A 22233-nucleotide genomic window follows, 5' to 3' on the forward strand; every position below is an offset into this window, starting at 1 on the left:
CCTCCCGAGGCTGTTTTGATTGGATGGAGCGAACTGTCAATCACGAGTAAAAGTGGACGAGAACATTTTGTGATTTCGTGCACAAGGAAGTCCATTACTCCACATTAGCCTGTATTTTAAACACATCAGGTCTGCGTTCATTGGATTTAGCTTGAAAAATGTTTAATTTATGCAATTTAAAATGTCCTTAAGCTGTATTTATTGGATATTACGTCAACGTGAAGTAGCGGTGCTTTGCGTCGGAATGTACCATTCTGCCAACTCACCGGGAAGGATTTTGTTGTGACAGCGGAGTAACAACCCGGCGGGGAAGACGGTAAGATGGGATACTCTGTCCTTCCTCACTGTAATTTAAATAAAACCGGTTGTTGTAGGGCATAACAGAAATGCAAATGCATGTATAGGTGTATATGTTAACAAATGTACTTGACAGTGTACGTTCCCGGACGTGCACCATTGAAAATAGTGTCAGGCAGCGAATCATAGCTGAGCCTGTGATTAATCTACAGCTAACTCCAGCTAGCGGCTACCAGCTAGCCACAGATAGGTGGACTGCAGCAAGCCGCTTTCGCCTTCTTATCTCATCTCTCTCGTTTGACTTGTCTGCCTCTCGTCTCTTCAAATCCAGCCTTTAAGCTAGCCAGCGGGTTAGCCTCGGCCCTGTGCAGTTTGCATTTTGAAGTCGTGACTGTCCGTGTCAGGGTGGATGATATTTCACTTCCCTGGCCTAATAACTATTAATCAACGTGAGCGGCCGCCGTCTTCCTGCTGCCCACAACCTCCACTATTCACCTTAAATTGATTTAATTAGTTTATCTTAGGCCCTGGCCATAACCGCTGATGATGTGGATGTTTGGTTTCGGATTTCGCAATGTAATCACGGATCACGCAATGTATTTCCCAAGATTTCCTGAATACGTCCTTTTAGCAGATTCATTAAAAATTAGAAAACTTAAAACACACATTAAATGCATTGACTGATATGTTGTCTTTGTATCTGTCTAAGTCGAAAATTTAATAACTTATGCAGATCACCTTTTCCATCTGTGCTAAACAGAGGTTACTGACTCTGCAGTCATCATTCAATTGCAGATGTGGTATCTGATTGAGATCATGTCTTGTTTGATCAGCTGTCATTCGTTGCTTTTTTGTTTCTGTCCAGGTCATAGACTAGGTTTTCCCATCTCGGATCAACAATGGCCTTCAGCAAGGGATATCGCATCTACCACAAGCTGGATCCGCCACCTTACAGTGTCATAGTGGAAACTAGGACCAGAGAGGAATGCCTCATGTTTGAATCTGGGGCTGTTGCTGTTCTGTGTAAGGCGTCTTGTTTGATTACACTTCAATAAGATATGACTCAGATTTTGTTTAAACTTTTACCCCAAATAAGGAAATGGCAAGGGGAAATGCGTGATTTATCTGCGACTACTATATTTTTTAAATCGTGGGCTACGCTTGCTCGAAGTTTAAGGGAGAGCTGGACCAATGTCTTGCTTACAATTTGTTACTTTGTTTGTCTCCTCTAGCGGCTGCAGAGAAGGAGGCCATTAAAAATACATACACCAAGATTGTTGATGCATATGGGATTCTGGGTGTCCTTCGTCTAAATCTGGGTAAGAAAACTGAAGTATTGACTTTTCTTTTTTGCAAATTGACAGGATCCAATCCAGTTTTTGATCGCCAGGTGCATGTATGATTGTGAAGCTCCCTTGATTTGTTGCTGCTTTCTTATAAGCTGCTTTCTCTAGTCCTGTGACCTTGACAGTTCTTGTTATCACAACAAGAACTAAAGCGGTGTAAAAGCCCAGAGATGGCTGGGATTTGACTGCTTGGGGATTTTCTAGAAGTGACATCAAACTTTTATTAACCGTTTCTCGTCCCGTCTGTTAACGCTTTCTATTTTTATGCCTTATTTCCTCCCTTTCTTCTTAAAAATGCAAACTCCCCCTTATTCCCTCAGGTGACTCCATGCTCCACAGCCTTGTGGTCGTGACAGGATGCAGCTCTGTGGGCAAGGTGCAGGATTCAGAGGTTTTCAGGGTCACACAGACAGACTTTATATCCCTGAAGAATGATCCAGCGGATGAGGACCGGATAGCCGAGGTGCGAAAAGTCCTCAACTCAGGACACTTCTACTTTGCTTGGTCTTCCACTGGAGTCAGCATGGACTTAAGCCTCAATGCACATCGCAGGATCCTTGAAGACACTACAGATAACCGCTTCTTTTGGTAAGGACATGAAACAATAACTGTTTGAGGGTGATATAGACACAAATAGGAACGTATTAAAGTTTTATGTTTATTCTTGGTGTCGTATTTGCAACAAAGCGTTGACTGTTGTTTTTGCCTTTTCGTAACAACAGGAACCAATCTCTGCACCTGCACCTAAAACATTATGGAGTAAACTGTGACGACTGGCTGCTTAGGCTGATGTGTGGCGGCGTAGAGATCAGGACCATCTATGCAGGGCACAAACAGGCCAAGGCGTGCATCTTCTCCCGCCTCAGCTCAGAGCGAGCGGGCACGCGCTTCAATGTGCGAGGAACAAATGATGACGGACAGGTGGCCAACTTTGTGGAGACTGAACAGGTGAGTCTTAACTTTTACAGCTTCATTGGGGTGTTCTGTCTGAAAAGTTTGATGGTAAAATCCTGGCTTTTTTAGTGCTGTGGTTCTGTCTGTGTGTTCTGTGCATCGTGTCAGACGTGATGATAAATACATTTCAGCACACTGATTAGGAGTCTGAAAGGGTTTAATTAAAGTCATTCAGTTTTTTATTAAATGACATTCAAGTCAGTATTTTTTTTATTGCTGAGTCAGCACATTGTCAAAGGATATATGTTAATTTGAATATGTAAGTAAACTCCCTGGTCCTTCATTGTTATAAACAGCGCGACCTATTTTTATAGTTCCTGTTTGAGAAAATAAACTGGTATGATGCAGTACAATGGCACCACTTTACTGCCTCAAAGTTTAGAAATGGAGCTCATCAAATAGAATTGTTGCAGCATTTGTGTGGGTTTTTGTGTTGGATGAAGCTGATAATTATATAATCCCTATCATATAAGCCCCTTCTGTTGTTCTTAGTTTATTTATCATGCCAATTTATTATGTGGTCAGCCCAGCACAGAGACATATAATCCCACTGACTGTCATTATAATTTTTCCTCTATGTTTCTTTTGTGGCCTGAAAACACAACTACAGACACTTGTTGGTATTTTCTGTAGCTGAATACACTAATGAAATTGCCCTGCGTTGCATTATACAGTCATATAGATGGACGTTGTTATAAGCCGTGTTTAACATTGTGTTAGGAATGCATCTCTGTTTGTCACGATAGATGAACATGACTGAATTTTAATCTTCTTTTGAACAGGTTATTTTCCTGGATGACAGAGTCTCATCCTTCATACAGATCCGCGGGTCCATTCCCCTTTTCTGGGAGCAGCCAGGAATCCAGGTAATGAAAATTAAGGCCCATTATATGACGAGCGCGTACGAGCACTCGTGTTCCTGTAGTCCTGGCCATTTCAATGCTGCAGAGTTGGAGCTCACGAATAACCAGTGAACTGTGATGAGCTTTTGCAAAAAAAAAAAAAAAAAAAAAAATAGAGAAGTCACTTGGATGTCCCTGTTAAGATGACGTCAAGGGACTAAAAAGCCTCCTTGTTATTACGAGAAAAAAAAAATCTTAATCGCATTTTGTCGCTGTGTTCAGAAAAAGTCCATTAAGGGTGTTTTGTTGCACCTGAATGAAAACCGGCACCCTATTGGACTGGATGAGAACCCCCACCTGGTATAATCCTTTTTGTTTTTCGTGCTCTGCTGGTGCTGGTGCTTTCATACTGCAGATAAGTGTTTCTCTGTGCAATGCCAAAGGCCATGGGTGTGTCCGGCAGAATCCCCCTTGGGGAAATAACATTTTGGCTAATTGAAGCAAGATCTAGGATCACCCCTTGTCCTGACATTGCACAAACTGGTAGATTAGATCAGATGTGGGGGATGTTAATGTTAGTGATAGTGGTTGGTAAAGGGCATTTTTCTGTTTTCCTCAGCTCCCAGACTTCTTTGGTCAGGTGAGAGCCTGGTCTGAAAACAACCCCGAGCCACTTCACTTCATTTAGTCCGCTGAAATTCCCCAGGCTGCTGGATAGGTGTTTATTGATAACGTGGAGGACTGATTGGTTAAATCCACTATCGGCCCAAGGCCACATGAGTCACCGATTCAGTCCGCAAGGTCTTTGGTTTGGTCAAAACACAGGGTAGTGAGCTCGGGGTTGTTTTCAGACACGAATGTAGTCCTCCTGCTTTCAAAGCACCGTCTTAGCTCTTAGTCACCTCTACCAGTTGTGGCCTGTAGGCTCTCCTCCCCAAACATTCCCTGAGCAGGATGTGTGGTATTGGTTTCATCCAGAAGAAAGGTTGTTGGTTTTTAGAGTACGTGAGCAATAGTCTGTGAATTAGTATCTCAATCATAAGTGTAGTGTAGTTTCATAAAAGCTTGCAAGTAAAGATGTAAATCGACGGTAGGGCGGCTTCCTTCTAGCGAGATAGTTGTTACAGGCCTGATTAAAGATAACGCTGGTTAAAGATTACGTCATTGTAGCGTAATATGAGCATTACATTACTACATAAATATTCTAAACATTGTCCCATCTTTGATAAACATTACATTTGCTTGGTCAAAGGCAAAGCTCATGAGTTTCACCATTTGTTTGATCTTGAAATATGTTGTGGAACTTAAATGCTTTCAAAAGAGGAACAAGGAATATTTGGCCTAGTTTGTCTGCGCGGCTGTAATCTGAGTAGTTTGAGATGGCATCTCAGAAACGTATTAAATATTCATAGCATCCATGTGCACGACAGTAGAGAAAGAAGCGAATGACAAATGACAGGAGGACGGAGCGAAATTCACAGTCAAGCCTAAACAAAGTAGGCACACACAAACAAACTAAGCAAATGTATACAAAGCATAGCAAGGGACTAGTAGGCAGTAGAAAATTGAACCCATGAGTCTTAAGGAAGGATAATGATGACAGGAATACAGTGGAAGTGCAGGCAGTAATAACCCCAGAGGAAATGCAGTCGTGATGATGAATGGACCCAGAATGAATGGTGTTTGCGTCCTGAGCTGAGAACGAGAGGCTTGTGATATTTGATTATATTTTTTATCAACCGATGACAGACTAGTGCTGAGAGTGAGGAAGGATTTGAAAAGCAAGAACAGAGAAGTGAAAGCGTTTAATGTTGGCCTTTCCGGCAGAGATGGGTACAGAACAAAAAAGAGTCAGCAGATTCCTATGTGAGAGCCTCCATGCTGTCGTCTTGTCCAGGTCTACTTCTGTGTCTTGACCATTCTGTATGTTTTCTCATGATTCAATTAGTTAAATCATACTCTTATATGTTGGAAAAAAATAAATAGGCAAAAAATGTGTCAGTAAATCTGTTCGTCACAAAAAGGTGTTAGTCAGAGGACTGCTCAGTGTCTTCTCCCTATACTACCCCTGTGTCTCTGTTGCCCTTTTGCTATTCTTTCAAATGTTGTGTTCAATTTCTATCCCGAGTCCTTTCTTCATCAGGTTTTCTGGCCATCTTCAGCATGTGTGTGTGTGTGTGTCGGAGTGTGTGTGTGTGTGTAAGTTTGCGCAACGTCCGTACTGTGATCATGACCAAAAATGGACAATATGACTTTTGTCTCTGCAGGTTGGTTCACATCGTGTCAAACTCTCAAGGGGATTTGAAGCAAACGCGCCGGCTTTCGAAAGGTAATAAAAATGTGTGACTGCGTGTGTTTATGTGTGCTTTATCTTGCCTCCAAGAGATAATTTCATGTCTCCCGCACTTACTGTCTGCACCTAGAGAATAAGGCTTTGGACCCATGAAGGAGAAGATGTTAATTGAAGTGTGTGTCATAGTGCTGGGAACATTAAAGACGCGACCGCTCTTGATCAGCTGTTCACTCCGAGCTGATCTGCAGTTTGCAGTTTGCTCAACTTTATTCTCTTCTCTTATGCAAGTCATTTAGATTCAGTCATTTTTTCAGGATAAATGAGTTCTTCCACGATATGCAGACTCATTACGCTGCAGATTTAAGAAGCAGGACAGCATCCTTCAGAACCGCTAGTGTGCTTCAAGACACTAAAGCCAGACATATTGTCAGTTAGACCAGCTCTCATGACCATCTAGAGGAAAGATGATCATCCCAATCACCGTGCCACACCTTGATAGTGGCGGCTCCTTCCTTATCAGCTTACAGCACTCACCCAGTCATCACGCTCATGTTCACGCTGTTCAGAATGAAATGTTACTGGAAGGCTTGGAAGACTGCGAGTGTTTCTTGATATCCAGACATCCTACACGACGTACTACACTAGGGAGCTGGCAGGGCTGTTAGATCTGCAGTGATGTGTCATCCTTTGTAATACGCAGCCAAGTTTATGGTGACGTTGCTTGGGTGGTGCGAGGCCAAAAACTATACATAGTTTGCCGCCCAAATCTCCGTATCTCTCGTATACTCCCTTTATGCCTTGTCATCTTGAACCAGTTTGATATAGTGACCCTATATTATCCATTCTTTTGTCCTTCTTTGCAATATCACAAATGTGTCAAATGTTTCTTGTCCCTGTATCTGTAACACAATGCCACACAAAAAAAATCTAATTAGTAACATTTAGTATCGGTTCAATCTTCTTATGTGAATGTGTGTTGTTTCCCAGACACTTCACTGCACTGCGGAGGTTGTATGGTAAGCAGGTGATCATAAACCTGCTCGGAAGTAAGGAAGGAGAACACATGCTCAGCAAAGCCTTTCAGGTGAGAGCTGCCCCAGACAAAGACGTGCACTGTATTTAATGTCCTTACTTATCATAAACCCACAGAATGTGTCACTTCTATACTGTATTTTTCCAACTGATCATATGATTTATAGTCAGTGTAAAAAAAAATTTCTTGTAGTTTATTCATAAATTGAATAAACCCAAACAGGAAGTTTATTGTTTCAATAAAAAGCCACATTTAAATGATCAGTTTCCTTCTGGTTATTAGAGGAAAAAAAAGATCTTCAGGTGAAAATTCAGTTACAATAACACAAAAGAAAAAACAAGTCAGAGCTTCATTTGAACTGTGCATGCTGGTCATTGCGGTTCATATGCTGTGGGTTTCTGTTAAAGCATACTATACCTGTTTTCTTAACAAAGCAAAATGCTTGGCCAGGTATGTTGCAGATATTTGATCTATATGATAAGGTGGGAATGACCTGCATGTTTACAGATTACTATCAAACATTTCTTAAGAATTCAGTCCACTGTTTTTTTTTTCATAATAAAGGTGAAACTGCTTTGCTCTGTAGTTAAGTAACACACCTGGCATGCGCCACATTTTTGGTTTGAATTTCAGGAAGTAAGTTATCTTGTTCTCTGTCGCCCTCAGAGTCATTTGAAGGCGTCCGAGCATGCCGCAGCGGTGAAAATGGTGAACTTCGACTACCACCAGAATGTTAAGGGTGGCAAGGCAGACAAACTTCACAGTGTCCTCAAACCTTACCTCAGCAAATTCATGGAGGAGTGCGGGTTCTTCTACTACTCTGGAGAAACGGGCATTGTGAGGTAATAAAATGTAATAAGTAATAAAATAAAAATGTTCAGGTTATGCACCGACCTCAAAATTAAATTACCACTCGAATGGTCCTCCTCTCTAGGACTCAGGGAGGGACCATCAGGACCAACTGCCTCGACTGCTTGGACAGAACCAACAGCGTCCAAGCCTTTTTTGCTCTTGAGGTGGGAACGCGTTTGTTGTTGTTTTTGTCGTCTTCTGGTAAATCTGTAGTCTTCGCATGTGACGCCCTCTTCTGCCGTCGCGTAGATGCTGCCGAAGCAGCTGGAAGAAATGGGCCTGACGGAGAAACCGCAGCTGGTGGCCCGGTTCCAGGAGGTTTTTAGGACCATGTGGTCCGCCAACGGCGACTCCGTCAGTAAGATCTACGCAGGCACCGGTGCCCTGGATGGCAAGGCTAAGGTACGGACAGTAAACACACACACACACAGATGCTCAAGGACACAGAAATTGACAGTTGATGTCAATGTAGTATGTATATGTAGTCACATAGTAGCAGGTCATCAGGACTGTGTGTAAAGCAGTGGAAACTGTGAATGATAATGTTTGACTTCAGAGTCACAGATAAAATGGTACATCCTGTATTTCTACATTAAAGGCCCCGTCCTGTACGTGGAGGGAATTTGTTTAACGAACATGTCTCGGATTCTTGTGCCGTACGCATTCAGTGACAGATTTCTGCATGTCGATCCCCTCTGTGTGTAGAACTGTGTGTTTCTGTTTCTTAACTCTTGTGTGCTGTCTCTTTCTGCTGTCCTCTGGACCTCTCTACCTGTGTGGTAAGTGAACAAGACGGTCGATGTTGTTTTGCGCTGTCGGTCTATTTCTGGTGAATTATTGATTTCAGTGTCTCTGGGTTAAATGAGGATGATGATGATGATGATTGAGAAAAATGACATTACTGGGACCTCTTTATTCATTGTTAAAGTTTTGTTTTGTTTTTTAACTTAAGCGATATGTACTGTCTTGAAGGCTCCATGGAGATCTCACTGCTGATACACAGAAAATATTTAAAAGGAAATTAGCTGTTGTTAAGTGGTCACTTTCTTACTACTGATTCATTGCCTAAATTACCAGGCAACACACATCTTTCTTGCAACATAAAGGAATCAGTTCAAATTATCACCACGTGGCCGTCAATCAAATCACGTCTTAATTTGAAAGTTGCACCTTGACGAGCAACTTTGATCCTTCTTCCAGTTCAGAAATGAGTGTTCATTGGATCTCTATGAAGCGTTGCTTCTTTTCTTTTCTCTTCCGTTGCTGGAGTGGGACGTCCTGGCTATTTTCACACCAAATGAGATTATAGCTAATAAACGAAGTGATTTTATCTAATTTATTTATTTTTTTATTGCATCTGCGTTTGTTGTAGGGGGGGAAGCTTAAAGACGGAGCGCGCTCTGTGACACGGACCATCCAGAACAACTTCTTCGACAGCTCCAAACAAGAGGCCATAGACATCCTGAGGCTGGGCTCCACGCTCAACAGTGACCTGGCAGACAAAGCCCGGGCCTTGCTCACCACTTCCAGTCTTTATGGTAATCCCTCACAACGTGGACGGTCTGCCGCACGGTTGCACGCGCAACGTTTTCTCAGCAAAGTCTTACTGCGTATCGAACGTTGCGACTTCTGTATTTCGTTTATTTTAGGAGCGCATTCTTATCTCTCCGCCCTATCAGCGAGAAATAGTTTGCCTGTTTTGACACGTATCTGTTCTAGCCCGGAGTTATTTTGCACAATAGCCGGGTTTGTCTGGCCTGTGTCAAGCAGGCAGAGTAATCTCCATGTGTCAGCTCTCTGCTCCCGTTAGATTAACCGACTGCTCTGCTGGCATTATCTGTGAAAGCACTGGTTAACCCGCACTTCTCTCCCTTCTCTCCCCCGTGCTCTGGGACACAATCTTAGTCACTGAGCCTGTCTTACAATCAGGTATAGTAACTGACAGACTTGCTGCCAGTGGATGGATATATTTCCCCCTTGTCCCATAGTTGTCCTTTCATTTGAGTTTGCTCCTCATTGTTGTTCATTCATGCACAATCCAGTGTTGGTAGTGGTTGTACGTCACAAAGCGGTGATTAAAAGGATGAGGATGATTTGAGTTTTGCAATAAAATTTACCATTCGTTAAAATAAAAATCTACAGACTGAAATGAACCATTACCAAGGTTGATTGTGTGAATGTTTTGTGTAGCTCACCGAGCGGCCTGGTTTCCATCCTTTCTCCCATGCCCCATGTTTTCAGACATTGTTGTGGACTTCCTTTGTTGTGTTTGGATCCCGTCCCATTGCTTTTTGTTAGTTTTGATTAGCTTTTTTTTTTTCTCCCCCCATTTTTGTTTCATTACCCCGAATGCAACCCTTTACACTTACTACGTTTTCCGCTCTAACCCCGCTCTTTCCCTCCCTGCAGCCTCCCCGAGAGTGCTGCTGGGGATGTGTCAGAACTTCCACAAATACACGAGGCCCAAGCAGATCCGGGTGTGCGTCGGCACCTGGAATGTTAACGGCGGCAAACAGTTTCGCAGCATTGCCTTCCGCAATCAGACGCTAAACGACTGGCTGCTGGACGCTCCGAAGAAGGCAGGGCATCCTGAGTTCCAGGGTACGTTGGTTTTGTTTATCTGCAGCCGCTGGGGAAAATGTTGCGTTTCGAAAATACGGTCGTAGAGGGCTGCTCTTATTCACTAGTTCAAAGGAGAAGTTTGGTATTTATTTTTACGCTTTTAGATTCGGAAATTGATACAGCTGTCACGTCTGCACCTAAAACAAACACTGGAAATGGGGAAATTACTGTTCTCACTTTTTTACTTGTCAGTGTACCAAAATATGCATCTGAAGCTCATCTTTTAAGCACGTATCACCAGTTATCAGATGATTCTGGTGTATTACAACTCTATATTCAACCTATACGTTAACAGAACATTATATATAAATGATTTCTACTGTTCTACATTCAGATCAATTAAACACTTACATTGAACGTGCCTTTTTTTCGTCTTTACAGACAGCAAAACCAACCCCATAGATATCTTCGCCATCGGCTTTGAGGAAATGGTTGAACTGAATGCCGGTAACATCGTCAGTGCCAGGTATGTGAGCGGGAGTTCAGCTTAGGATACCTGGCTTTCGTCAGACAAAAAGAGATTATGAAATGACTGCGGTATAACCCTCTGTTCTTTTCTTAGCACTACTAACCAGAAACTATGGGCAGCCGAGCTCCAAAAAAACATCTCACGAGACCACAAGTATGTTCTGCTCGCTTCAGAGCAGCTGGTGGGAGTTTGTCTTTTTGTCTTCATCCGTCCACAGCACGCTCCTTTCATCAGGTGAGATGCACACGTTTGCATTAGAAACACTTTCTCACTTGCTTTTATCGCGGTGAAGTAACAGATCTTGTTCTAATTCACGTTTCAGGGACGTAGCTGTAGATACAGTAAAAACCGGAATGGGCGGGGCCACGGGTAATAAAGGGGGAGTGGCCATCCGCCTGTTGTTCCACACCACCAGCATCTGCTTCGTCTGCTCCCACTTCGCTGCTGGCCAGTCACAGGTCAAGGAGAGGAACGACGACTACAATGAAATCACCCGCAGGCTCAGCTTCCCCATGGTAATAATCATGTCGTGAACAAACACGTTTCGAAACCCACTTTTTCGCTTCTATTAAACGCACAACCACACTCATCTTGTCTCTCTAGGGTCGTTTGCTGTACTCGCACGACTACGTGTTCTGGTGTGGTGACTTCAACTATCGTATCAGCTTGCCCAATGAGGAAGTGAAGGACCTCATCAAACAGCAGAACTGGGACGCCCTGACGGCTGGAGACCAGTTGTTGGACCAGAAAAATGCTGGTTTGGTATGAGCTACAGATCGACTGCTTTGAAGTTGTTCTGCCATTAAAACCAGTTTAAAGTAATGGAAATTAATTGGCTAAAATGTATCTACAAATATAAAAAGTCAAAATAATATTCTCTTGAAATGTCTCCCTCAGGTCTTCAGAGGTTTTATCGAGGGAAAGTTGGATTTTGCCCCCACCTACAAGTATGACCTGTTCTCAGAGGACTATGACACCAGTGAGAAGTGCCGCACGCCGGCCTGGACCGACCGCATACTTTGGAAGAGGAGAAAGTGGAACTTTGACAAAACAGGTTGGAAGGACATCCTTTCCTTTATTAAGACAAGTCTTAATAAAGCACATATTTATACCCCTTTCTGTGTCACAGCTGTTAACTGAAGGCGTCATAAAAACCCTGACGGAAAATGTCTTTTAGGATTATTTGAGCTGCTGTAATCCTTCATGTGAATGTTGCATGTTTTACAGCTGAGGAGATGAATGTAGTCGGTGCATCTTCTTCATCTGCTCGGAATGAGGATGACCCAGACTACCCATGGAGCCCCGGCACCTTGAAGTACTACGGCCGAGCTGAGCTAAAGACCTCAGACCACAGGTTATATCTTTAAGAGTGAATGACGTAAACTGTAAACGGTCACTTTGAGATGTATCATTATTGTTATATCATCCGCCTCCTCTCACGTCTGCCTCTAGGCCCGTGGTGGCAGTCATGGACGTGGACATCCTGGAGGTCGACCCCGAGGCTCGGCACCAGGTCTACAAAGAGGTCATCGCCCTCCAGGGGCCTCCAGACGGGACCATCCTGGTGTCGCTCTGCACCTCCGGCCCCGATGACTACTTTGACGATGCGCTCATCGACGAGCTGCTGGACAAGTTTGCCCAGTTTGGAGAAGTCATCCTCATCAGGTGAGCCCCGACGTCTCAACGCAGATAGTGAGACGGACGTGTGTCAGTGTCATTTCTTCTGACGGTGTTATTTATTTTTTTCACACAGGTTTGTTGAGGAGAAGATGTGGGTGACCTTCCTGGAAGGCTACTCTGCTCTGGCTGCTCTGTCTCTCAGTGCTTCCACCGTGAGTCCTTATTGATTATTTAAATTGCTTGAAAGTATAAAAAAAGCTTCATATAAACCTTTCATCAATTCTTTATTTAATAATCTAAGTGCAAGTTGTGCTCAGTTTGATGATACGCCAGAGATGATCCGTCTCAGTTTTTGCCAACCAAATGTGCCTTTTATTTTACTTTAATCTCATTTTAATGTATCTTTTTTATGTTTTTTTATGAGTGTTGCTTTTATGTGCAACAAAGCTACGGTGACAAAGTCATTTCCCTCTTGGATCGTTAAAGTCTGTCTAAGTGTCTACGTCTAATCACCTCTTGTGTACGTCACCTGGTTTTCATTGTAGGTCCTCGGCAAGGTCATCGACATCCGTCTGAAGAGCCCAGGCTGGATCCGGAGTCTGGAGGAGGAAATGAGTGTGGAGAGGATCTGTGGAAGCATTCCCACTTCGGCCAGCTCCACCCTTCTTGCCGAGGACACAGACATGGGGGACGACGATTACGACATGGAAGGTGAGGACCTTATTCTCGCCCACAAAAACGCTGTTTGTTTTTCTTACACTGCTGGTATCAGGGAGGCTCTGGCTGGAGCTCATTCTCCTCCCTTCTTATCTCCTGTATCAGGCGATGTTGACGATGAGGTGGAGGAGATCCTTCCCCAACACCTCCAGCCTGGAGCGGGCTCTGGCCCCGGATCCTCCCCTCTTCCCTCTCCCCGCAGTAGCCCCTGTCCCTCCCCCACCCATGGAGAACCTGCTGCCCCCAGCAGGCCTAGTCGCGCAGGCCAACCCTCCCGACCGTCACAAGGTAAACAGGGCGCACGCAGATGGAATCTGGCTGCCGCCGGTACAGTTAAATCCTGTGTTTAGGAAGCAATCTGGAGTATAAACTGTAATGTTGTTGTGTTTGTAATGTGTGGGAACAGATTTAAGTCCAACGTCACTGAGGAGAGAGTTTCCAGGTAACGCAGTGTGTGGTGATGTAGTTTGTTCAGTCTTTTGAGACGCGTTTGCAGTGCAGTATTAATGTGTGCAGTGTTAGCTTCCTGCAGAAGGACCAGTCTTAGGACTGGACCGTGTGGGGCACATGGCTGATCTAACGAGTGTGAACTGTGTTAGAACAGATTCATGTTCTTACATTATGTCGTAGGTTTTGTGAAATTTTATAAGATGTATTCTAAATTGGAGAAATGTGCATGTTCTCACCGAGTGTCTGAACTGGACTGTCACACGTTTTCTGAAAATAATCGTCATTACAGCCGCTCACTTTTCCTCACGTTCGTGTTATGTTTTTCCTTCCAGGGCCCCCTGTTGACTTCCAGCCCGGTGCTCCCACATCTCAAAGCCTGGAGCCCAAACGCCCGCCCCCCCCTCGACCCAATGCCCCTCCAGCCAGACCTGCACCCCCCCAGCGTCCACCCCCACCTTCAGGTAAAATACCACGTTTAACAACCTCAGTCGAAGAAGGTAAATAAAATCCAACTTTGTTAGCTTGGATATTGAGTTCCTCACCGTGGTACAGGGTGTGATGTTACAGGCGGATGTTAACATATTTCACCTTTATCCCACTGCTTCACCTCATTCCTGAAGGAGGCATGAGCCCTCTGCCCGTTAGAAAGGGCTCTGCAGGTAATGTGGCTGCTGTAGTGTGTGTGTGTGTGTGTGTTGCCATTGCTAAAGCATTTGATGTAGCTGCGGCTATTTTCAATCTAAGCTACAAACAAGAAAGCACACTGAGTTAGTGATGAGTAAGACAATATTACCAGTAATGTCCTTATGTCATTGTAAATGAAACGTTTCAACAGCAGATTAATATTTCTCTTAAGAAGTGAGGCTAGTGCTTGTGCATCCTCACTTGACTCCACCTCTCTTACATAGAGGCATATCTGGTACTCTAGTTAGATACTGCAGTCCTAACCTGGACCTAGCCTTGTTGCACGTCATTTACTTTTCCCATCCCATTTCCCGTTCCTAATTCCCTTGCTTCTTTGAAGAAAAGCAGATGCCAGCAATATATTTAATAGAAGTGTTACGTACCGATCCTTTCTCTGTGTTATCATTGTGAGTACTGTAAAACCACTGTTAGTCTGAGACGTTATTGTCCACCTTTGAATTTGCAGCTACTTGTTCATAAATTCTTTTTAATATTCTTTTCTACATCTGTGGCTTTAATTTATTTTGAAAATGCTGTTTCCCCCCTTTTTGGCTTTAAGACTGTGGCGAATGTCCCAGCCCTCTGTTTGGTAGGAGAGGCAGTGAAGGTAACTGGCCAGGCGTTGTGTTCTTAAATGTCTTCTGCTCCCCGTAGTCTCACACGCTCTCATCAATGTTATCGGTCCTGTTTCTGACATTGATGGTTCACCTTCGACAAGTTCTCCTTCACTGTGGGCCACTTCGGTCTTGTGTGTGTTGAGGAGACGTGTGTTTGGTAGCCCGTTGCCCAAAAGTGTTTAGTTTATTTGAATGTAGCATAAGTAAAGGATGCAAATGTTTAAAAGCCGGGGAACCAACTACACCCGAACTTACTGCCTCTCTGGAAACAAATTCAGATTTAACGGTTTATTCCAATATTTGTAAGTAAATATTACAGCTTGTGCACGAGGGTGAAAGGTAATGTCACTTTAACTAGTTAAGAAGATCATGTGAATGGTTTCACATAGTAAGTGCTCCCTCTCTTATTATTGACTAAACAAGTATTGATCTAGTTCTTGTCGGCTTCTTCATACGTGTGGACTGCTTCCTGTGACTAGAATACCACTTTGTGTTTAACGATCATGTGGTTTGGTTTCCTTTGTGCTGCAAAGGACCAAAAAGCCCCGCTCTAACTCGACCGGACGCTGCTGCAGGTGAGTGCCATAAAGCATGACGTAGCCTCACTTAGCATTAATGATTTAAGACAAAGGATTGTATCTTTGAGAGGCGTTTCCCGGTACTTCCCGTAGTGAGGTCCTCCCTCTCTGCCGGCTGTAATTCAGTTGCAGTTGTTTATGCCCTAACATCATGTTGGTTGCGTAGCCCATCGGTGACTTGACCTGTGTTCACCTGCCTTATTTGTGGTGGACGTGGTTAACCAAATCTGTCCGTCAGAGTCGAGGTGTGTGTGGTCAACGGGCTCGACTTACATTCGACGATCGTACACAGACGTTGTACACAGAAGCAGACATCCAAGTGGCGTGGGAAAATGTTAGAGAGGGGTTCAGCAAGAGAGTAGTGAAAGAAGAGGAGTGTGCTTGCTCTGTGGTAAATAATTGGCTCACAGGACAAAGCCAGCCTCTCTCCCAGACCTCCTGCAGCTCAGGAATGACTAAGTCATCATTAATAATGAAGTCAGCCTCAGGGAATTTGTTCTGTCATAGGCTGAGGTGGGTTCGCTGTGTTCTCTTACGTAGTGTAGCACAGTACCTGCATTTCGTTTGACAGGGGACGAGCGCTCATAATTAATAAGGATTAGTGTAAAATTAGTCTTTTTTTTTCTGTCTTCATCCATTTAGGTCGAGGCCAGGGAGCAGCAGGCGCACCTGGACCTGCAGGTGCTTCCAGACCGGTGGGTTTAGAAGTTGTGATGTATAAAAGGAGTTATAAATGTATTTTAAATTTTACTAATTTGAATTCTCTGTGTGCACTTTGACCTCCCAGAATATCCCTCCTCGGGCCGGGGTGATCAGTATGCCCCCTCAGTCTCGCCCAACACCACTTTCACACCCCGGAGCGCCCAGGCCCATTCCAGAGGTACATCCTGGAGCCCCTCGGCCCATCCCGGACACCCACCCTGGAGCTCCCCGACCCGTGCCCAGTGGCCTGACCAAACCAACCGACCTGCCCCTGGGTAAAGAGATGTGTTTTCATGGAGGACAGTATACTAGATGATTGCCTGTAGAATATTATTATGGGGTTATACCCTGCTTTTTGACTTCTCTTCCTTGTTATTGTTTTTTTTTTTCTATCATTTATACACTGTTATGACATCAGAAGTCTGTGTTAAAACCCATCGAACAGGGTCAAGGTTTTTCGTGCAGACGTAGTGGCTACATTTCTTGCTATTCTTGTGACATCCTTTGTTCTCCGCTTTAAATTTGAGCTTGAATTTGACCTTTTGAATATAGTAAAACAAAAAGATGTGAAAGTCCTCACAATGACAGCTTCCTGATGTTGAGCAGTCAGAACAAAGTATACACATTGAAAGGAATGTCTTAAAGAGACAGGCGCAGAAGCTAAACTCGGCACGCAGCCTTGTAAATCATGTGTAGATATGCTAGTAGAAATCTGAATTTATAAACAAAGAATTTAAACCTTCACTCTGCTCTCATTCCTCACCCAGGCCCTCCGCTCCACTCAGGACCGCCTCCATCACTGAAACCCCAGGTCCCGTCGCCCATGCAGGCGCCCATGCAGGCGCCCATGCAGCCCCAACAAGCCGCCCCTCCGGTTCAGTCTCAGCTCCCACCGCCGATGCAGCCCACGCTCCCGGCTCCTCTCCTGCCGCAACAGGCGGCGGCTCTGTCGGCCGCCGCCCCCGCCGGGCCTCAGCAGGGTCTAGCGTCTCCCAAACCCCCGCCACGCTCCCGCTCCTCTCACGCTCTGCCGCCCGAAGCTGCCAAGTCCGAGACAGCCCCAGCTGCACAGGTTGGTGCCGGTTTCCCTTTCATTACATTGTTGGAATTTCAGCATCCGAACAAAGAACACTAACGTTATTATTTATTGAGTTTACTGAGATCTTTGTGCTCGCGCTATTAAATCCTGTTGCTTGAATTCTGCTGACGAGGCAAGCTATTGTGTGCTAGGTTATGAAGAGGTGTAGAAGATGGAGACTGCAGCAATACTAAAAAAAAAAAAAAAAAAAAAAAATAAAAAATACCTTTCTGCTTCTTTGCCTCGCGTTAGATGAGCTCAGCTGTCTGTGTCATTCTTCCTGCTTTTGTCTCTGACACATTTGTCTCTTTCTCACAAGCTGGAGAAGCCCTCAGGGTGACAGGTACTTGATATTAAACCACCTTTTTGTCTCATCCTCCATAGAACAAGAGTCCTCTGCTCTGATGTTATTACCTCTCATACATTACACCCAGTAACCTCCTCCTCCCTTATTTTCTCAGTTGATTTTTTATTACCTTTTACATCGAGTTATGTTAACCTGGATGTTTTCAGTCCACTGCAAGGCCTTGCATTTGTTCGTCTCAGGCTCATGAAAACGTTGTCAGTCGAACATGTCAAACCATCAAAAACAAACGGCGATGAAAGTTTCCTGTCCTCCATTTCCCCTCACTCGTCCTTCGCCTATGCGCCCGCTGCGCCGCAGGTGTCGGCAGCGAGCGCATACGCAGGGACCTCATGGTTTGATTTGACATTTTGTTTAATTTGTATTCCTTCACTCATTCGTATTAGAGTCTGTGGTTACACTACGTGGACTGTGATACGTGCATCAGTTTGCCAGAACTAGTCAGTGTAGTAAATTAAACACGTGATTTAAGTCTGTCACATTAAAGATACCCTGTGGAAAAAAAAAATGAGAAGATAAACGGACGACATGTCAACTGACTGTCTGTTAATGGTGGTAATTTGAAGATCTGCACAAATGTGCCCTTAAAGAGTAGAAAACAAGTTACTCATTAGGATATTTAAATGTCATTTAAAAGAATCAAGTGTTTTTATTAAGGGCAACAGAAAGAAAAGGAAACTAGAAGAAAGCTCCAAAGGGTATCTTTAAACTGTGTTTTCTGAACGTATCGTCCACTAGTTAGTTAAACACAGTAATATTAGACCCAGGTTTATATAATCACAAATGCCATTTTCCTTTGCTCTGTTCCTCCTCAGACGAATGGACTGAATGGAATCCAAAGAGAAGCACAATGGAAGCCCGACCCCTTTGACACACTCGCATCTGACTTCCGGTCCTCCTCTCCATCCTCCTGGCACGCCACCCAGTCTCTCACCAGAGGCTCCTCCCTGCGCAGCCCACCCTCTGTCCCTCCGTCTGCCTTTTCCTCCGCCACGCTCCCTTCCTCGGCGCTGTCCGACCTGCGGTCCCTCAACACGTCCTCCTCCTCCTCGTCGCTCTCCACCCCGTCGCCGTTCGCCTCCTCCCTGCTTCCTCCTCCCCCGGCCCCGTCCCGCAGCCGCTCCCAGGAGACGCTGCGCGCCTCCCCGGGCCTCCTCCCGGCCGAGCCGCTCCCCGCCCGACCCAGCAGCACCAACCCCTTCACGGGCCCCCTGGTGCAGCAGCAGCAGCCGCGCTCGCTCACCCCGGACTTCAGCTTCCAGCACCCGGCGAACCTTCAGAGAACCATGTCTGCCCTGTCTCAGCCGCTCATCCCCACCCCGGCAGCCGCGCCCGCCTCCCAGCTCCAGAGGACACAGTTTGGACCCTCACCCAGTCTTAATCCTCCCTCCCTGCTCCCTCTTGCCCCCGACCCATGTCCCATCCCCGCATTGCCCCTAGCTCCGCCCTCCAGCCTCCCACCTGCTCTTGCGGCGCGTCGCCAGCCGCCTCCCCCAGGAGGGAAACCGCCTCAGCAGTGGGTCACTTTTGATGATGATTTTCCGACTGCAGCCAAAACGCAGCAGAACCCCGTCTTCTCTTCCAGTTCCCTCTTGCCCCAAACCCAGACTCAGCCTCCCCGCTCTGTGTTTGATTTAGAGCCAGACTGGTTGTCCTCTGGCCCTTCAGTATTCCCTCCTCCCATCCCAACTAGAACTGCAGCCAGTAACCCAGAGGGACCCAGTAACAACAGCTTCTTCCCCCGGGACTCAACAGAACGATAAATCACCACCCCCCACCCCCACCACCCTCTCACGTGTTAAAGGGCATATCAGATATGTATAGATCTATGATAAATGTGTATATGTGTGCGTATGTACAAAAGAGACAGTATTTAAGAAGTATAGACCAATCCCCGTCTGAATCACAGGAAAGAATTTATATCTCGAGCGGAAACGCGAGAAGCGTCTGAGCCCAAATGTGTAACTTTGCGACAGAGGTGTTTGCTCGTTCCCCGATATTAACACTTATTTTAATATGAATCCTTCTGATGTTTATTTTTAATTTATGGCAGCAAACACGTGCCTGTGTCTACAGTATATTGTTCTATAAAGTATGTCTATATGCGCACATCATGTTTGTAATCACCTGTGCAATATCGAGGCGCATCTTGGCGGCACACTACATTCGACCGCGACGTTGCATCTAGATCCGCGTTCACCCACTGACACGTCGCGGCTCATATCTCTGATTCCGACTGATTGCGGTCATCGGTGTGGTATCCTTTCAAGTAATCGTCACGTCGCACGAGGCTATGCACTGCAGGGTTTACATTTGTCCCCAAATTATGCTGCCGTCGTCAGCGATCCGATTGCTTCGATTGTTTTTTTTTTTTTTTTCTCTCTCTGAGGAAAAGTTACACGGTGTTCTTGCTTTGGTCATGAATGTACTTTTTAATTTTGCACTGGGTTTTTTGCTGTGAGCTCCTCGCTGACGGACGCCACAGTGCGAACAAGCAGCGTGAGTCAGAGTCAGCGAAACCGTTCACGGCCGCAGGACCGATGCTCTGAAATATCATCTCATCGTAAAGCATTTTATTTTTCGCACTTTTCACGTAGGCATTGTTCATTTATGGGTCGCGTCGTTTAAGAATTATTATTTTTTTGTAGCTCTATATCAGAACCTATACATAGAGATTATGTAGAAATGTATAATTTCAGTATGGAAGCTTAAAGCTCGATGTGTGTTTGCGATGACCGTGCCAGGGGGTTTCCGCAACGTTACCGATACGCACTGATGCGCTCTCCTGGTTGTGTTGTTGTAAACGGAGAGCTCACATAGTCAGACGAGAGATGACACGTCCTCCTCTCTGTGTTGTTTTGGATCCTTTTGATTTATCCAACACGTCAAATCACGCTGTTGTAAATTCAGAGAATGTGATGTGCGCATGTTTGTACCGTTACTCGAGAGTACGATGATGATGTGATTTTTTTTTTGGTGTGCGGCCGCGAGCACATTCCATCCTCAACAATAAGAGAGCACCTTTTTTTGTTTCTTTTAACTTTTGTTTCCCGACGCTTATCATTTCTAGTAATATTTACTCTAAATATTCTGATATTGTTACAGTGGTGAGAAGTGATGTGTTGTGTTTGAGGTGCATATCGTCCGTTGTCGTGTTTGTGTTTGGATGTGAGTGTGTGTACAGAGTTAAGAGTGGAATACTGAAGCTTTTCCCCCCTTACATATATTTCCTCACAGGTCCTGTACTTACAGCCGCTGTGTTCACTTGCTCTTGGCTGTAATTGTATTTCAGCTCTAGCCTGCCGGCTGTGGAAACGCGCCACTGTACTGTACTGCACTGTAAGGACTTTTTCCCCCTCTCGAAACACCCGCCGCCAAAATGAGAACTCCCCCAGTAGCAGCGGATTATTCAGCACCTTAACTGAATATGCAGGCTGAACTACGCGATGTGCTCGGGACCCGGTGTCCTTCTCAGGCGCAGTGTGGCCCACATTCCAGTGTCACTCGAGCGTCGCACTCTTCTCAGTGTTCGCAGGTCGACCCGTGGCGTCGAAACCCGTCGAAGGTGTCCACTGATATCTTAACCGTTCTTGAGGTTGTGTGCGGTGTCGTGTCAGTATTTCGTCCAGTACTTCACTCTTTCACTGCTGTTGGTCGAGATTAATGTTGACAGTGATGACAAGCAATAGACTTTCCGAAGGATCGTTGAGATTAAGGTCCGCCCTAACACGACACATGCCAGCTGTTGTAGTCACATTGTTTCTCCTCTCCCCCCCGCCCCGAACCTCGACAGTTATGTAACTGAAGTATCAAAAAGCATTTTGATGGTTCGTGGAGGATAATATATCAGACTTGAGAAGGTACCAGCTAAATAATGCTTCTGCGCTCTGTGTAAAAACATGTAAAATAAGCGAAAATAACCTTCATTCACTGCAACGAACGCAGTAGCGCTCTATGTAAGCAAGTGTATCGGGCTGCCTTTGCTTACATGTCGGTGTCATCTCTAAAATGCATTTATTGTGTTATCCAAATGTGTGCGGTAGATGCTGTAACAGTAGGTGACTAGCCAGCGCTTTGTGTCATGTCACGGTTCCAGGCGAGATTTTATAGGAAACAAATTGCTCCCTTTGTGAGGTCGGTGTCCCTTTTTATGGCTATAATCCATAGTAAACAAGAGTCTGTGTTGTGGAACATATTCTGTACGTATTCAAGTGAAAACATGAAACTGTAATTCATGTTAATATCCAGCGTTCCATATTTTAAGTGCACAGCAGATGGCACATTTATGTATGAAGCAGTTTATGTTGTATGTATGCAAAAATAAATGTACGTTGACATGAGTGTTTGTCATTTTTGAACTGTTTATTGCACGTTACACTTATACACAAAAATGTTACGCATTCTGGCATTGGGATGTTTTCATCTTCATATTGTCAAGGTACAATAAACCTTCACCAGATGTGTTGTTGTATGAGTATGTGACAGCCATGGTGGACATTGCCAGATACATTCACGTGGTCTTGTAGTCCATTAATTACATTATGACATCACTAGGGTGAAGAAAGGTGCATTTAAATTAATGCATTTGAGTTAGTTACATCATGAAAAGTGACGTTTTCCTCATTGAGAAATTCGACTTACTCTTAAAAAGCTCGTGACAAATAAAGTTTTTTTTATTTTGAATCTGAATCTTATAGGACAAAATACGCCGTTAC

General features: G+C 44.8%; 1 protein-coding gene across 10 annotated transcripts; it reads left to right on the forward strand.

Moving 5' to 3' along the window:
• Positions 1–106: 106 nt before the first annotated feature.
• Positions 107–21858, forward strand: synj1 (synaptojanin 1). 10 transcript variants are annotated; one of them, XM_047606167.1, is made up of 34 exons: positions 107–316; positions 1163–1320; positions 1530–1616; positions 1964–2231; positions 2366–2591; positions 3380–3463; positions 5707–5768; positions 6720–6816; positions 7432–7607; positions 7700–7781; positions 7867–8019; positions 8990–9155; positions 9523–9546; positions 10027–10218; positions 10621–10705; positions 10802–10942; positions 11031–11223; positions 11312–11470; positions 11606–11762; positions 11936–12062; positions 12161–12373; positions 12462–12540; positions 12874–13039; positions 13151–13333; positions 13452–13487; positions 13828–13956; positions 14116–14154; positions 14739–14786; positions 15330–15371; positions 16017–16069; positions 16162–16351; positions 16844–17148; positions 17474–17497; positions 18334–18478. In XM_047606167.1, the coding sequence occupies exons 2-33, from the start codon at positions 1197–1199 to the stop codon at positions 17492–17494; spliced, it is 4107 nt and encodes a 1368-aa protein (XP_047462123.1). In that variant the 5' UTR covers positions 107–316; positions 1163–1196; the 3' UTR covers positions 17495–17497; positions 18334–18478. The 10 variants fall into 10 exon arrangements, with proteins under 10 accessions (XP_047462123.1, XP_047462113.1, XP_047462114.1 ...); XM_047606157.1 differs by lacking the exon at positions 17474–17497 and having other exon boundaries at positions 18334–21858; XM_047606158.1 differs by lacking the exon at positions 17474–17497 and having other exon boundaries at positions 8999–9155; positions 18334–21858.
• Positions 21859–22233: the final 375 nt, after the last annotated feature.

Source organism: Mugil cephalus, chromosome 15 (genome assembly GCF_022458985.1).
Source record: "Mugil cephalus isolate CIBA_MC_2020 chromosome 15, CIBA_Mcephalus_1.1, whole genome shotgun sequence".
Lineage (NCBI taxonomy): Eukaryota > Metazoa > Chordata > Actinopteri > Mugiliformes > Mugilidae > Mugil > Mugil cephalus.

Coding starts and splice junctions, on each gene's coding strand:
- synj1 (XM_047606157.1), top strand. CDS start 1,197: ATGGCCTTCAGCAAGGGATATCGCATCTACCACAAGCTGGATCCGCCA. Junction 2,232..2,365: donor ACAGATAACCGCTTCTTTTG/GTAAGGACATGA, acceptor TCGTAACAACAG/GAACCAATCTCTGCACCTGC. Junction 6,817..7,431: donor TGCTCAGCAAAGCCTTTCAG/GTGAGAGCTGCC, acceptor TGTCGCCCTCAG/AGTCATTTGAAGGCGTCCGA.